Consider the following 15,510-nt stretch of genomic DNA (forward strand, 5'->3'; position numbering starts at 1 on the left):
TGACGATCAAGCGGTGGTAGTAGGCTAGCAATGATTTGATAGTGATGGACATGTTTTTGTGGTTAAATAGTGGCTATCTAACAATTGTGAATATGAGACGACAATTTTATGGCGTTGTTCGATTGATGACGGTTGGTGGGCAATGTCGATTTGATGATGGCAGTCAAGAAGCAATGCTCAACAATGATGGGTGAATGATGGCAATTTATTAAAAGCGATCGCGTGATAGTTGATTAATGGTAGTGTTGCAACACTACCAAAAAAATTCTATAAAAAAAACTATTTACGATGCTTTTTTTTTTTCAAAATTTCAATTAAAAAAAATGACTTTTTTTTTTTTTTTTTATGTGTGTGAAATGATTTTTCATTGACTAAGAGTTTATCTTGTGTTTAAGGGAGCTTGAATCTTCAAAAAAAAAAAAAATAAATAAATAAAGGTAAGGGAAACACGGTTGATCAGAATAGAGCTTAATATTATGATAAAGCAAAAATAATAATAGATAGCTGATACACACAAATTCTCTTTAAACCTCAACTCAAGTCAATAATTTTATTCTTTCAATCTTAAAAAGGACCATAGTTTAGTTGAAATCACTCCTAAGCAACTAAAACATCTTAATGTTTTCTTCACCTCATGCTTCCCTGCGCTCACATCATCACTTCCACTTAACAGATGTCACTGCCATCATCCTGCAATGTTACCTATGTACTAAATTAACAATTAATTACGTTTATAATACCACTAAAATTTCATTTAATCCAACTAAACTGCCATTTTTTAAATTTTAATTGAATCTTGAATTCGCTGGTTTTCTAATATTTTTTTTTTGTAAATTCTCTTTTAACTTGCTCCCACACAAATATTCATTAAGAAAACCATAAATACACCGATTTAATTTTAACAGTACATTTATAAATAATTAAATTTGGTGTACAGGAAATACTATTTCCAGCTATCATACATGCAGCATGTGAAAAATCGCTAAAAAAGAATTACTATTTCCAGCTTGCACACAATTCCTATGTATTTGCACATCTTTCATCTTAAACTTTAATTTCTATATTTATATCATTGATGCATTAAAAGGTTTCCTTCACAATTTCAAAGTTAATAAGAGATAATTTGTGACATAAAAAATTTGACGTTTACAAAATTTAAATATCAAAGTTTGGGCGTTTGATATGCGAATACATGGGAATTGCGTGGCATGTACTCAAATACCATCAACGAAGCTTTAATACTAAGCATGGAAACTCAATAATAGATTAGCGAATTCTCCAGGAAACGGGAATAAGCAAAAACAAATGAAATGAACGTTAACTAAGGATTCAACATTACCAATGCGGTGAAGGTACAAATAACAGTTAATGATGCGTTCGGATTCTCTTGCTATCGCTCCTCTGAATTAAATTTGTTCCAGGCCTCCTGCACGTTACGTGGGAAATTTTCTAGTGAGAACCAAAAAGGCTACAAATTCATATAAGCTGCCAAAAAAAAAAAGATTTTGAATGCTATTAAAAGGCAAGACGGGGGGTTCTAAAATAAAGGAAGATTTACATACACACCACTCTATTCCTATGTATTTCATATGTAACACCGGAATTTTAATTTGTATATACATGTCACCTTACTTGTTTCAGAGAAGGCGTACTGTACTACTTGATAGGGGCTCCGAAAATTCCAAAACCTCTCATTTTGCAATGATTTTTTGATCTTGGGTTCGAGGTTCCCAATAGGCACAAAGCCCTCATGGTGATTACCCCGCTCGATAAAGGGAGAACACTTTGAATTAAGACTAGTCATTTAACGCTCACCATTTGTGTTTGTTGAACGCATTGAAGGTTAAATATTCACGAGGGGACTGTAGATAAGACACCTACTTAGAGATTTCACCCACATTTGATCTGGAATTCGAGGTTCTCCATAGGCACAAGCCATGATGCCTCACTCGATAACGAGAGAACGCCTTCGATTAAGACTAATTATTTAACACTAAAAAATCAGTATATAAGAGCACCATACATACATTTTAAACTATAAAATGTATCACTTGGAGCTTAAAGAAGATGGTGGGAGAAATGATGAAGAACACGAATAAGATCTCATGATTCCATCACCCTGATTCATCGTGGTCATTGATCTACTTAATTAAAGCATGCAGTGGACCAAAATCGACTGAAGGATTGTCAACAACTATGAGTTGTGTCGTCTAAGACACTTATAGATACAGAGTGAATATTTGGCTACGGTAGCTAATATAATATTTATGTCAATCAGATGTACCCTTATGTTTCACAGATCAAAGGCTAGAAAATCATTGGAAACATATGGGTTGCAGTAGTAACCGTAATATAGTGGTGGTAATTGACAGCAACCACTCGGCCAGAAGGCCATGATTGTACGTGTTATTTAATGGAGTCTTTGGGTCAAATCACGTTGACAAATAACTCAGACCACGTCTTTATCTGCGTGAAATTAATTCGAGTGTGAATATAATTGTACACTCAATATCACATCAGCTCTTTTATGAGCTGAAATCAATGAAATATTTGTCATCCTTGACAAATTGTTATGGAAGATAGATGTGATTTGCTTTAAATTTTTTTGAAGTAATTAATTTTACTTGAATATCTAATTTGTTAAAAGATTTTTAAGTAATTAATTTTACTTGAATGTCTAATTTGTTAATTTAAAAATTTTATTTAAAAATCATAATTTAAAAAAACGTGACTCCTTCAATTGAGATTTGCGGTCAACGCAGCTATCATCGGATATTTGACATTTAAAACTTTTAAGCTCAAGAATCATTTAAAATTTGCCAAGTTTGATATATATAACGTATTAGTCATGTAGACTCAAACCCTAACAATGAGGACAATTGGACTGTGATATAAAAATGTAAATTCTTATATTAGTGATTTGGACTTTATTTTAAAATCATTAAACTCGACAATTTTAGTTCTTATGAGGAGAACAATTAAACTGGTTGGATGGGACTTATAACCCTATCCTATAAATAAAACGGCATGGTTGATTACTTTTCAAAATAAAAACAACTATTTGAGTGTAAGTTTTACCTTATCCTGCGCAACATTTATAAGTTATTCATTAAAGCATTTAGCATCCTAGCAAGAGCCCATGCGGTTTTAGATTTCATATTTTTGAATAACTTAACGAATTTTATAGATTTTGAAGGCTTGTTGCAATTTTTAAACTATAATTCTGATATGAAATTTAGATCAAAGATTTTGAAATCATGTAAATGATTCTTATTTATACGAATCTCCTAAGGAATACACAATTCAAGAGAGTACAAACTATTAATCACACAAGTCTTGAAATACTTTCACATATTCGCAATAATTACATTTGATTCAAGAGATAACGATGAGTTTCAGAACTTGAAATATTTGCATGAGTATTATCATTTTGAGTATTAAAATGATCACATTCTATCTGCTTGTAAATTAGAATTACAAATTTGATGCCCATTATCATATAAATTCATAATTAAACATTTAGAAATGGAATTTACGATTTAAGCCTAGCCCCAATTTATGATATTTCTTGTTCAAATCAGTTTATCAACCCCCAAAATTTATATTTTAAATATGTCACATAATTCCTTTTGCATCATGACATTTTTTTATTTGAACACCTTCATATATGTTTGAATTTGAAGTCAATGAGAACTCGATCACATTAATTAGCAGGTTATCAAAAAATTCATAAGCTTTCTGTCTTGTATGCATGGTTTTATCCTCTTGAATGAACTTAGATCATAATTTTAGTACTTATTCTATATTTCGTAAATTGTATTTTCTTTTATTATTAATTTTTATGTGACTTTTAAAGTCCAAATAATCTTAGCAATTCAAATTTAAGTCCCTTTTCAGACTCCAAGTTTATCAGAAATTTTGGCAACCTCCCGGTATTTTCCACGTTTGAGGGGTTGCATCGGTGTTGCATATCTGTCAAACTGTGTATAAGATGCGTTGGTCAGTATCATGAGACACTGCGGCCGAATAGAATCTTCTAATCCACCGATCTATAAGACGTGAATGATTTTCAATTTACCAATATGAAAGTATGCGATCACAATTTCCCTTCATTTATACCTTTACATGTGAAACAACAACAATGACACAGAAATGAGATTGGCAAGCCGACGAATCACCAACCAATTCTCTCTCTTTTCATTTTTAGTTTTTCTTTTAACTCGCCCTCTCTAACTTATTTTTGTATAATAAATATATAATATATATATAGCATATTATATATATATATATTAGACACATTAAGAGTGACTGAAAATTCGTATTATATATATATATATAGTATATATAATATATGCTATATATATTATATATTATATTGTATATAATATATGCTATATATGGTCCTGTTTATGGGCCCGGGATGGCAAGGCTTTGGTTATGCGAACACGAGGTATCGAGAGATTGAGCCTTCCATTGGATGGGTCACTTGTGAAAAACGTACGAACTGGAGTTTCGAAGATCTTTGCATAACATGATCCCATCGTTGCTTTCCCACTACCTCTAGTTAAGAGTAAAAATTTTCTGTCCGGACTCCGGACGTAGATCTACATGCGGACTCCAATAATATGTTGTCACAGGTGCTACATCGCGGAGGTTATTAGAGAATTATCGAAGTGAAACAACAGAGGTTATTATAGGTTATTGTGGGGGTTAATGCATGAGATTATTGAAGTGGAACCACGAAGGTTATTGAGGGGTTATTGCAGGAAGTTATTGAAGTGGAACCGCGGAGGTTATTGGGAGAATATTTGAGAGTTATTGGGGGGTTATTACGGGGACTATTGTAGGGAGTTATTGGAGTGGAACCACAGAGGTTATTGAGGGGTTATTGAGAGGTATTACGTCGTTATTGAAGTTAAAACCCCAATAACCCCCCAATAACCTCGCAATAACTCTCCAAATAACATCAGTAGTTCCACTTCAAAAACCTCCAAGGTTCCACTCCAATAACCTCCGCGGTTCCGTTTTTATATTTTTTTAGATGGGTCCGATATAAAACACATGGCGGTATATTACTAGGAGTTTGCACATAGAGCTATGTCTGGAGTCCAAACAGAAAATTTTTCCCTAGTTGGAACTCGCTCAAGAATCGCATTACAAGGAATGAAGCGAAAAATGCTTGGAGGGAAAGAATGAACAGAGAAATTGGAAGTTTAGAAGGCCCTAGCTTGCAGAGATTTTGCTAGCTATCCCTTGTCACGCCTGTATTGTAAAACTTGGTCAAGATAGACAAAACAGACAAACAGAAGAGGCCTCAACTTCGATGCAATGACAAATCAAACAGGGAAGCAGGCGAGGAATTTAGTCTATGCGTGCGAAGCTGAGGAGGGAGTTACAGAAGACTTTGTACACTGCGATGTTGCTGCTTTCCCCACTAACTCCAATCATGATTGTATCTCCATGACAGGACTGGGAGAGACGAAGAGGATGAGAGTTTTGAAGGTCTTCATACAGTGTGATTCGATATCAAAGAGGAGAGGAGCGTTGGGTTTCGATCTTTTAATAGCACAGGGAGATGGAGGCTTTGATTTCCATCTTCTTTTTGTACCCCACCCTCAATTAACTACGCAGTAAAATCTTGAATAAAGTAGTTATCGATAATGTGATTTATGGGTGGGAGTAGTTACGAGATTTAATTGTATTAACTATTTCTTTTTTTTTATTCTATTTTACAGCTCAACACTTAAAAGTCAAAATGGCGATAGCTTGATGTGATATCAACGATTGGTGTGGTATAATGCAAAAAACAAAGTTTAGGTGTTAGATTTGTAAGTACATTGGAATTGAATGGAATGTGAATGCCCCCAAAAATAAATATGGAAGCACAGTTCTTCGATGTTGAGGATATCACGCATTGGTAATCAGTATTTTATGGTGGCTCGAGGCAAATTAAATATGCCCAAATGATACTTGTAAGCCCTAAGAGATGAAGAAAGTTTTTAGCCAAAAAAACAATCTTGAATTGCACTAAGCCCTGATTACATATCTAATACCAAGCATAAGCAAAGGCATGTTTGATAGAAAAGGAAAAAAAAAAGCAAATGAAAAATATATGGCTTGGTCTCGAAAACCTTAAGTGGACCGAAGAGTTCTAACAATAAGAAAAAAAAACCCTAATTAATGAGAGAAAATTTATGATGAACAACATGACCTGAAATCTAACTCACTATCTTTTCAAATTGATCGAGTACATCACAAAATAAGAAAAAAAACCTTACCAACCATGAATCATGTGATTTCCAAGGATCAATGACCAAAGGAACATAAAGAATACTTAGGGTGGAAAAGGGTTGAAGGAGATCATCACAAATTTTCATGGTTGGATCATGTGCAAGTTTATACTCTATTTTCCCAAATTCCTATCATCATCTCAAAAAAGAAAGTAATATCCCAAGGACTTAGTGCAGACTCTATGAATCCTTCTCCATTCATCAATGTTGAATGTTCAATTTAGTGTTGACCCTAACTTATCTACATGATCTAAGCACAAATCATTTATTCCTTCCAATGGAATTCTATTTTCTATGCCATTTATTTAATTTTAACACTTTTTCTAATTTAATCAAGTCAGTATTCGATAACTTCACCTATGATAAGTGGTACTCAAACAACCTTTCAAGCACATTTTTCTTATGCCTCATATTTTCTAATTTCAGCATGTATTTCATTTTTAAAAGCGATCCTAAACATTTTTGTTTATTTTTTCCATAAAAGCATGTAATTTCCAATTGGTATTAAAACAAAAAAAAAAAAAGATCAAAGCATTCGAATTCAAAAGCCCACATACAGCTGCATACATACCCTGGCCATATGGATGAAACCAAACTTAGAATAAAAAAAAAATTGATCAGCTATTTAATAAGTAGCCAGTATGAAAAAAGATAACTAATCAATATAATATAGCCAACTCCAAGGAAACAAAAATCCAATGAAACTCTGACTGACCCCATAAGAAATGATGAATGTGTTTGGAAGTGTGATCTGGTGAATCCTTAAGCATGTGGGAGTTCTCAATCAAACTTATACTCGTTAAGGAAATTGTAGACCCTAGATCCGGTAAATCTAAGAGTGCAACTATATAACTTTATACACCCACTTTCTTTACCCTGATGCTGATTTATGCGATTTAACACAAGCTTTGGGTCATCACTACCAAATTTTCATCTATCTCCCCCTAAAGTATTGTTTTCATTTTCTTTATTAGTTTGGGCTTTGATAGTAATTAGTTTTCTTTAATATCGTTTTAGGCTTGAGCATCATTTTTTCCACTTTTTGGGAGTACAGGAAAGCATTAAAGAAATATAACTAAATAGTTGGCGTGACAATAATTAATTAAAAGGCCCATAAATTGTTAGCTGAAAGAGACTATTTCACATGAAGTAGGTTGGGCAAGATCCCTCTAAATTATAAATCGTACCTTAAGGAGATCAAAAACCTTCTCACAGATGTACTTTTGTTGAATGGTGGCACCCCGCTGTTGCAGTTTATCTGGATGAACGCATAAAGTAGATTTTCTATATGCTTTCTTCACAGCAGCCGCAGTTAAAACATCTGTTAGAGAAACTGGCTGCCAACCACTGTCAGATCCAAGAATCTGCCAATATGTTAAATCAGCTGAATTAATCACTAATGATATTCAGTCGCACTCTGAGAGCCAAAGTGCAAGTAATTATTATTTTTAAAGACTACTGCAGCGTGCTTGACAAACAAATGGGAAAATTTTAATCATTAATGAGAGCAATCCAGTTAAGTAATAAAGTTCAAGAGGAAATATGAAATAAATAAGAGTTAATTCAGCTAGGAGGTGTTAGTGACGTAACTTGATGAAATCCAGGTGAGTGAAATGGCACAATGCTTCTTACAGGCTAAAGCGCTAAAGAAAAAGACTAATATTTATGAAAATAGACTTAAAAACTAGAGAGCGCACTTCCAGTACAGCACTCTGTGTAAGAAGTAGAAACAGTAACAGAAAAACATTGGCATCCTCGCCATGCAAATAAAACCACACACACTAAGACAGTAAAAAATATTTGCCAAGGTCTCTTTTATCTTCATCTGTGATTAGGAAATCAACAAGGAATTGCAAAAACAAAGTTCACCAGAAATAGCTCCTTTCATGGCCCCACGTTACTTACCTTCCAACTTCCATATATTTCTCTTATAAAGAGGACAGCCTTGCCATAATTTTAAAATTTAATGAATAACGCATTTTCTTGGAAATAGATTACTGAACATAAAATAGGTAATATAGCAAATGCTCTGCGATCACTGTGCATGTTCTTAACCCATCAAAAAGTGCTACAAACTTGTAAATATGTGTTGTAAATGTCTTCAAAAAGATAATTCTAAGGAAATAAGTAAGCATACATATTGAAGTGTTGACAACAATGCGCGCAAATTCCCATCTTTTCCAGTTGACCACCTCCTCACCTCAGCATCCAGCGACTCTGCAAGTCTCTGAAATAACAGTTGTAGTTGTATTAGGACTAACATAAGGAATTCTATCATCAAACGAATTATAAGGTAGACTATTCGCGTGTGAAAAGTTTACATCTCGTTCTGCCTGTTCTCTTTGAGCAAGAATATCACGCATATTCTTTTCAGCAAGTGCGTTTGCCTAATAATTAGATATGAAAAACATTATCAAATACAATGTTAAGGTAATAACAAACAAAAACCGTAGAAAAAAAATTAGCTTACAGCACGCTCAGCTGTCCGTTGCAGTCTCTCTTGTCTTGCTTTGCACCTCAACACTGATTCACTTCCACCTACTTACAAGCTTGCCATTAGAACTTATAAAGTTAACATGAAGAAACAGTCGAGATGAAAATTAGGGACAAGCTAGTCGATTTTAAATATAGACATTAAAAAAAAAACAACAGATCAGAAGTCTACCGAAAAAAAAACAAAAAATAGATAATCCATAGAAATCCACTATTACCAGTATCGCAAGAATTTGAAGATTTCTGTCCATTGTTTGAACAAGCAGAACTCTGAGATTGTGTATTCAGCAGAATTTCCTGCAACAGTTGATAAGTAAAAACCCTCCTCCATACATAAAAAAATAAATAAATAAAATCAAATTGTAGATCTTGATTATTTCTGCTTACACTTGTGGATTTTAATCTTGTCTCAGAACCTTCCTTAACGTAAGCAGCTTTGGGCATCGTTTCATTGCCTTTCCTCATCCTGCTTCTTGCCTCATTGGCAGCTTTCTCAGCAAGTGCTTTCTCAATAGCACGCTGGCGCGCCTCTTCAGTTGCTCTTTCAACTGCAGCACGCTCAGCTCTCAATCTTGCTCCCCTAGAAGCTTTCTCAGCTTCAGCAGCTTTTCCGGCCTTCTCTCGAGCATCAGCAAGCGCTCTTTGCCGTGCTTCAGCAGTTACCCTCTCTACCGCAATTCTTTCAGCCCTTTCCCGAGCTTCAACAAGTGCTCGTTGGTGGGCATCATGATTAGCTCTTTCCACAGCAATCCTATCTTTCTCTCTCTCTCTCTCCCGCTCTCTCTCTTCTAATCTTATAGCTCGCTCTTTGTCCCTTACTTTTTCTATGACTGCTTTTTTATTTTCCTCTTCTTCAGTAAGAATTGAATGCTTATGATTCTCAGCCACCTCAGCATTAGAAACTTCTGTCATATCTGGAGCTTTAGTTGGTGAGTCATCTTCCTTACTTGACAAAGTAATCTCTGGGGCATCAGATTCCTCACTCTGTTGCCAGACCTCCTTAGCTGAAGCTGAAATGAATTGATTTTTCACAAAATTACGTGCCACAGGAACTTCCAGAGTGTGGTCACTTTCTTTCTTAGCACAGTCGCTTTCAGCTGCTACCAAGAATGCAAAATTGTGCAGCTCATGGTTCCTATCTGGTTCAACTAACTCGTCTTCATGGAGCTCAGTTGAAGCATCTCTTATTTCTAACCCATTAGCATTATGAATTGCTTCTTGTTCAAGCTCGTTTTCGATAAAAATATATGCCTCCTCATTTTCCTGTAATCCATTAGGATCGTCCTCTTCCATTGATATATTGTTCTCGTCAGCCTTGCATAATGTCACATTCATGCACTCAATTTGCCTCACAATTTCATTGAATTTATTAGTTTCTTCAACCATGTTCATTTTGTCAGTTGTTTTACTTGAGCACAGCCCTTCAGATACTATAATATTCTCACTATCTTTACACAAACAGGAGCCCACAAAAGAATTTGGTGAGTTATAATCATCCTTAGTAGTATTATCTTTGTAAACATCACCTTCATTTCTCAAGTTTCCGTCATTCTCAGCGGTATTATCTTCGTTAGCATCACATCTTTTCTCAGTATCATCCAATAGACAACAACCATAAGCCTCATTAAGCTTACTTGCACTTTCTGTTATTAGAAAATCTTCCATAATTGAATTTACAACTTTCTCTTTTGAGTCCTTCATATAAGCCATACTAGCACCATTCAAATTGTGATCATTTTCAAACTTTTCAATACTGCAAGTAGCTTCTGATGATTTTTTGTTTTCTAGAACTTCAAAGGCTTGTTCTTCGTTTATGCCATCTTTGTATATATCTTGGCATGCATACACTGCTTTTGTTTTCTTCTCATTTTCATGCATAAAGCTATCATTGACTTCATTCAACAAACTATCATTCCGTATCACTTCATTATATTGCTTTTCAGTTTTCCATTCACCAGGTAAGTCATCAAATTCACAAGTTGCTTCAGTTGATTTAAAACCATTATCTGAACTCATGGGCCGTTGGTTCTCACCAGATGAAGGAAGTCGTCCTTTCTTCTCATGGTTCAAAGTTGTCATCCTTGCATTACGGATTTCTTGCCTCTCTGGGAAAGCACACACATTAATTGAATTATTCCCTTTGAGCAATTTGTTAGCAGCCATCACCTTGTTACAACTTCTAAGTGCTACCTCATAGTTTGCTTCATCTTGCTCACAGTTCATAGCTTTAGGCTGATCAACCTTCCTCTTGTATTTATCCTGTTTTCTGTCCATCAACTCCTTAGCAATTTTTAATCGAGCTCGAGCCTGTTCCATTGCCGCTTTTACAGCAGCTACAGAAGCTGCAGCAGCTGAACTAGGATCAATCTCATTACCATAAAAACATGAATTGACTTCAACTTGTTCATCAATTGCCTGGATTTTGGTAACACCATTGTTGGACAGCATATGATACTTTAGCTTGGGTATTTGCAAGCTTCCATCTTCTACATCAGAATTGGAATTTAAATGTATCATTTTTGGATTATCTGGCTTCTTAATTAGCTGAGGAGGAGATCTTGAAGGCGGTGGACCTTGCAAAGGTTTTGTTTGTAGACTAATTTCTGATATATTGAAGTACTCAACATCAGAAAAGGAAATATCACCACTAGATGCTGAATGGTAGCTAGAGGACCTAGAATGATACTTCTCATTTTGGTTAGTATCTAGCAGGGAAGCACAATTAGACCTTGGTGATGTCTGACCTACCATCAGACTTTCGGAGTTAGCTGCATTAGAGAAAGAGTTGAATGATGCTTCATTCTCTTGTCTTTCATCATGTGTAACTGACTTAGTACATGCAGTGGTGGTGATCGCTGTGTTAATTTGTTGGTTTTTCGTCTTAATAACAGGTTCGCTTGCATCAACCACAAAATTAAATTCATGAATAGCATCGAGTTTAGCCATATTAGTTTTATCAATAGCTAAATCATCTACGATTTCACAGCGTGTTTTGTGGTATGACATGGAGAACTGCTTTGAACTTGTCTCATCTGTATTGTTAGGAACTGAAATAACCTCTTCCATCTCCAAAATTTCTATGTGATCCTTGGAATATCCTTCTAGTAAGTGTTCTGAAGCTTCATTAGCCTGTTCAGACAACACACCCCATCCAGCCCTATCCATGATTAAAAGCAATGCATTAAAACCCCCCATTAAAAATTAAATAGCAATTTTAGGATTTATATGAAAAGAAAACGTCAACATTATGGCTGAAAGAATATACTTTTATTATGATTATCTATTGAAAGTTCTCTACTTTTACTGATGTGTACAGAAATTACATTTCTTTGGATTAATTAGCAGGAGATCAATAGACATCATAGTTCAGAACAGAGTTAGACACACCCCAAACATATAGACACACCACTCAAAACCCTAACTAATTCACACACACCTCGAAGAAATGACAATCCAATATAGAGGCACTTCTTAAGAGTATTTTAAGATTTATCCAGTAATTGTGATATACTATATATTGTTAAGTATGACTCATATACCAGATAAGGGACAGACGTTGGAGTGGAATGGAGCGAGGCAACGGAGCTCGCGAGTGGAGTGAAGCGGATGCATCTGTCCAATCGGGAGAGTTTTGTTAAATGGATTGGCCGCAGTATGGTACAGAGGTAATTTTATAATTACATATATTGTACACTAGGGTTATATATCCAGTAATTGTGATATACTATATATTGTTAAGTATGACTCATATACCAGATAAGGGACAGACGTTGGAGTGGAATGGAGCGAGGCAACGGAGCTCGCGAGTGGAGTGAAGCGGATGCATCTGTCCAATCGGGAGAGTTTTGTTAAATGGATTGGCCGCAGTATGGTACAGAGGTAATTTTATAATTACATATATTGTACACTAGGGTTATATATCCAGTATGAGGTATGTACTGTTTTTCGTGAAATCAAAAAAACCGGCGCCACTATTCGCTCCCGGGGACGTAGGCATCTTGCCGAACCTCATTAAATCCCTGTGTTTGATCTTGATTTTTTGGTTCTTGATTCTTGCATTTCTTTTCCATAATTTCTCAACATATATAAATACAATTTTTATCCAAATAAAATCACTAAGTATTTATTTCCCATTATAAGTTATGATATTTCATTAATTTTTCTGGCAAATTCATGTGCATGAGAGCACCTAAATGTAAGAGGATGAAAAAAAAAAAAACCATTGCAGACAATGCTGAAACACAAGAGTACAAAGGACAGACATTTTGAAATTTGTTGGACTGGAGGTAAAAGGTCTGTAGTTGGTGAAAGGCTAAAGAAGGTAATGGACAGGGTTTTGGGAGAGATTTATGGCTGAAGTATATTCATGGTAATGATGGCTGAGTTATCTTTGATGGAAAGAATAATGATCCAATGGAGTCATGGAGATGATTATTTTAATTCTATTGCATGTGTGATGGAGATGATTTTAGTAATATTGCAAGTTTGTATAAGAAGTTATGAATTTTTATGAGGACTAGTCATAACAAGTGGACATCTAGAGTCAAAATTTTGTGAAACATGCATGACTAATAAAACCTTAAGCTCTGTTTTTATTTTTATTGGAAAGAATTTAAAGCAGTGTTTATGCATTTTTCTTATGCTAAAGTATTTCGCCATCTTCTTCTCTATCTCACTATTTCTTTGACTTTCCTGAAAAAAACTTGACCACGGTATATTTGGAAGCTTTCGAAGGAACAAAACTTTTTAAGAAAAAAAACATCAAAATAGTGAGATAGAGAAGAGAGTTTTGATGCTCTGCTATGATCTACTTAGATTAAGAACTTGAGAATTCCTTCACGCAAAGATATTGTCGAATGCTTCTTAACTTGATAGATAGAGACAAATCTTAAATCCCAGTTTATAAATCTCTTACAAAAATTGGTTCGGCACTCCAATCCTAGTCAACCAAGAAGAAAAAATATATATTTTATTGCCAAATGTCCTTCAGTTGCCAAATCACCTATCGTGCCAGCAGCTCTATGCTTCCAATCGAAGTAATGATTATTATATGAAACTGAACACCTACATCTTTCGATTAAGAAAAAAGAAAAAAAAAGCAGACGTACCAACGACTAATAGGCATATCACAACACCGTGGGAGCCGTATTAAAAATAAACAAGAACTCATTCATTCACAAATACATTCCTTCTTTTCAAAAGCATGTCACAACTTGCAAGAAGGAAAACCCATCAAACAACATATTCGTTGCTAATTTTAGTATCTTGAACAAAAAGCCAGTTTTAATCGGCATTCACTTAACAAGATGATCAAAAACAGAGAAGAACAAAAGGGCAAACTGTACAGAAATAAATAAAAGTAGAAGAAAAACAATAACATAAGTTCTATCAAATAAAAAAATTCGTAATAGCAACAAAATGAAAGCCCTGTCGACCGTAGGAGAGAAGGCCAGTGCCGAAAGAAGAGCTGAAACTTACACCCCATCCAAAGAAGAAACTCCTGGTCTCTTTGAAACGCCAAACAGCTCCTCGTACGAAACCATGAAGCCACCTCCGCTAAGTCCCCCGAATATCTCGGAGTAGTCCACGCAGACTCGTCTGTCGCTGTCTCCGGCGGCCACGAAGTCGTCATCTGCCGGGGGAAGGTCGAGCACAGGGATTGAGGAGGCGGAAGCTGCAGTGCCGAAAATCTCGCAGTAATCCTCAAACTGCGCAGGAAAGGGCATCCTGCCCAAAAAGTCGTCATAAGCAGGCCTTGCGAACACCGCGGACCCGTGCGGTTTCTTCCCCCAATGCCGGGCGCTACGCAGCTCTTCCATAGCTAGAGCGTGAAAGAGCGGTGTGGAGGAAGAAGAGAGGCCTAGGGCTTTCCTCCACTTTCTGCTCCCTCCTCCCTCCCTCCCAATGTCGAACTCGGCGCTCGTCAGCTCCGGAAATGCAGAAATCTAACCGACCAGCTAGCGACACTTGATTTGGAAAATTTTTTAAAATTTTAAAATGTGTAAATCATTTAAATTTTAGACATTGACGTACATACCACCCAATTCTTTTAAATAACTATATATATATATATATATATATATATATATATAAAATTTAAATTTTTTTTTAATAGAATTTAAATGTTAGCTATCACTTCAAAAGTATCTCCATTTTAATTCTTTTAAGAAAATACATTCATATATCATGTGTGTGTATATATATATATATATATATCCTATATATCTGTGTGGTATGTGTAGAGAGAGAGAGAAAGAGATAAAGTGGCATATAGGTAATAATAGAAGTTTGACAATTAGATATGTAAATATATACAAATTGAGTAGTAGTTATTTAAATCTTTCTTAAAAATTTAACGGCAGGATTTTCTTTATTTAAAAAAATAATATTGAAATAGTTTGTTTAGCTGCCAAATTTAAATTTTTGCATGTCAAAAACAATGGATTGATGTTTTTGAAAAATTATGATATGTAAATAAGATTTAAAAAAGATAGATAAAAAATAGCATTTTAGGGGGTGTTTGGCTTCTTGTAAGAGATAAAATCCGAATTTATCAAATCCAAATATTATTAATCTAGAATAATATTTGGTTCAACTAAATTAAATTTTATTAAATTTGTTTATGTGTTTGGCAAAAATCTGCTCCTATGACTTCTTCCTGAGCTAAATCGGTTAAATTCATGCAATAATTGGATTTAATAAATTCAGCTTTATACTAAAAGAGTGA

General features: G+C 34.9%; 1 protein-coding gene across 3 annotated transcripts; it reads right to left on the reverse strand.

Annotated features, from left to right (window-relative positions):
• Positions 1–513: 513 nt before the first annotated feature.
• Positions 514–14,748, reverse strand: LOC110024071 (auxilin-like protein 1). Of its 3 annotated transcripts, none has more exons than XR_002293968.1 (9): positions 14,262–14,748; positions 9,171–11,940; positions 9,002–9,080; positions 8,761–8,828; positions 8,612–8,677; positions 8,428–8,517; positions 7,478–7,654; positions 1,340–1,426; positions 514–690 (listed from the first exon to the last, which is right to left on the reverse strand). XR_002293968.1 is itself a non-coding variant. In XM_020723810.1 (8 exons), the coding sequence occupies exons 1-8, from the start codon at positions 14,600–14,602 to the stop codon at positions 1,391–1,393; spliced, it is 3,627 nt and encodes a 1,208-aa protein (XP_020579469.1). In that variant the 5' UTR covers positions 14,603–14,748; the 3' UTR covers positions 1,243–1,390. The 3 variants fall into 3 exon arrangements, 1 of the variants encoding a protein (XP_020579469.1); XR_002293969.1 differs by having other exon boundaries at positions 514–702; XM_020723810.1 differs by lacking the exon at positions 514–690 and having other exon boundaries at positions 1,243–1,426.
• Between the last annotated feature and the right edge of the window lie 762 nt (positions 14,749–15,510).

The sequence above is a fragment of the Phalaenopsis equestris genome, unplaced genomic scaffold (assembly GCF_001263595.1).
Source record: "Phalaenopsis equestris unplaced genomic scaffold, ASM126359v1 Scaffold000241, whole genome shotgun sequence".
In the NCBI taxonomy this organism is placed as follows: domain Eukaryota; kingdom Viridiplantae; phylum Streptophyta; class Magnoliopsida; order Asparagales; family Orchidaceae; genus Phalaenopsis; species Phalaenopsis equestris.

What these genes read in the sequence shown, in the direction of transcription:
- LOC110024071 (XM_020723810.1), bottom strand. Translation starts at nt 14,602, where the DNA reads ATGGAAGAGCTGCGTAGCGCCCGGCATTGGGGGAAGAAACCGCACGGG. An exon ending in GTTTCTTCTTTGGATGGGGT is followed by an intron (nt 11,941 to 14,261) that starts GTAAGTTTCAGC and finishes AATCATGGATAG; the next exon opens with GGCTGGATGGGGTGTGTTGT. An exon ending in GAGAACAGGCAGAACGAGAT is followed by an intron (nt 8,518 to 8,611) that starts GTAAACTTTTCA and finishes CTGTTATTTCAG; the next exon opens with AGACTTGCAGAGTCGCTGGA.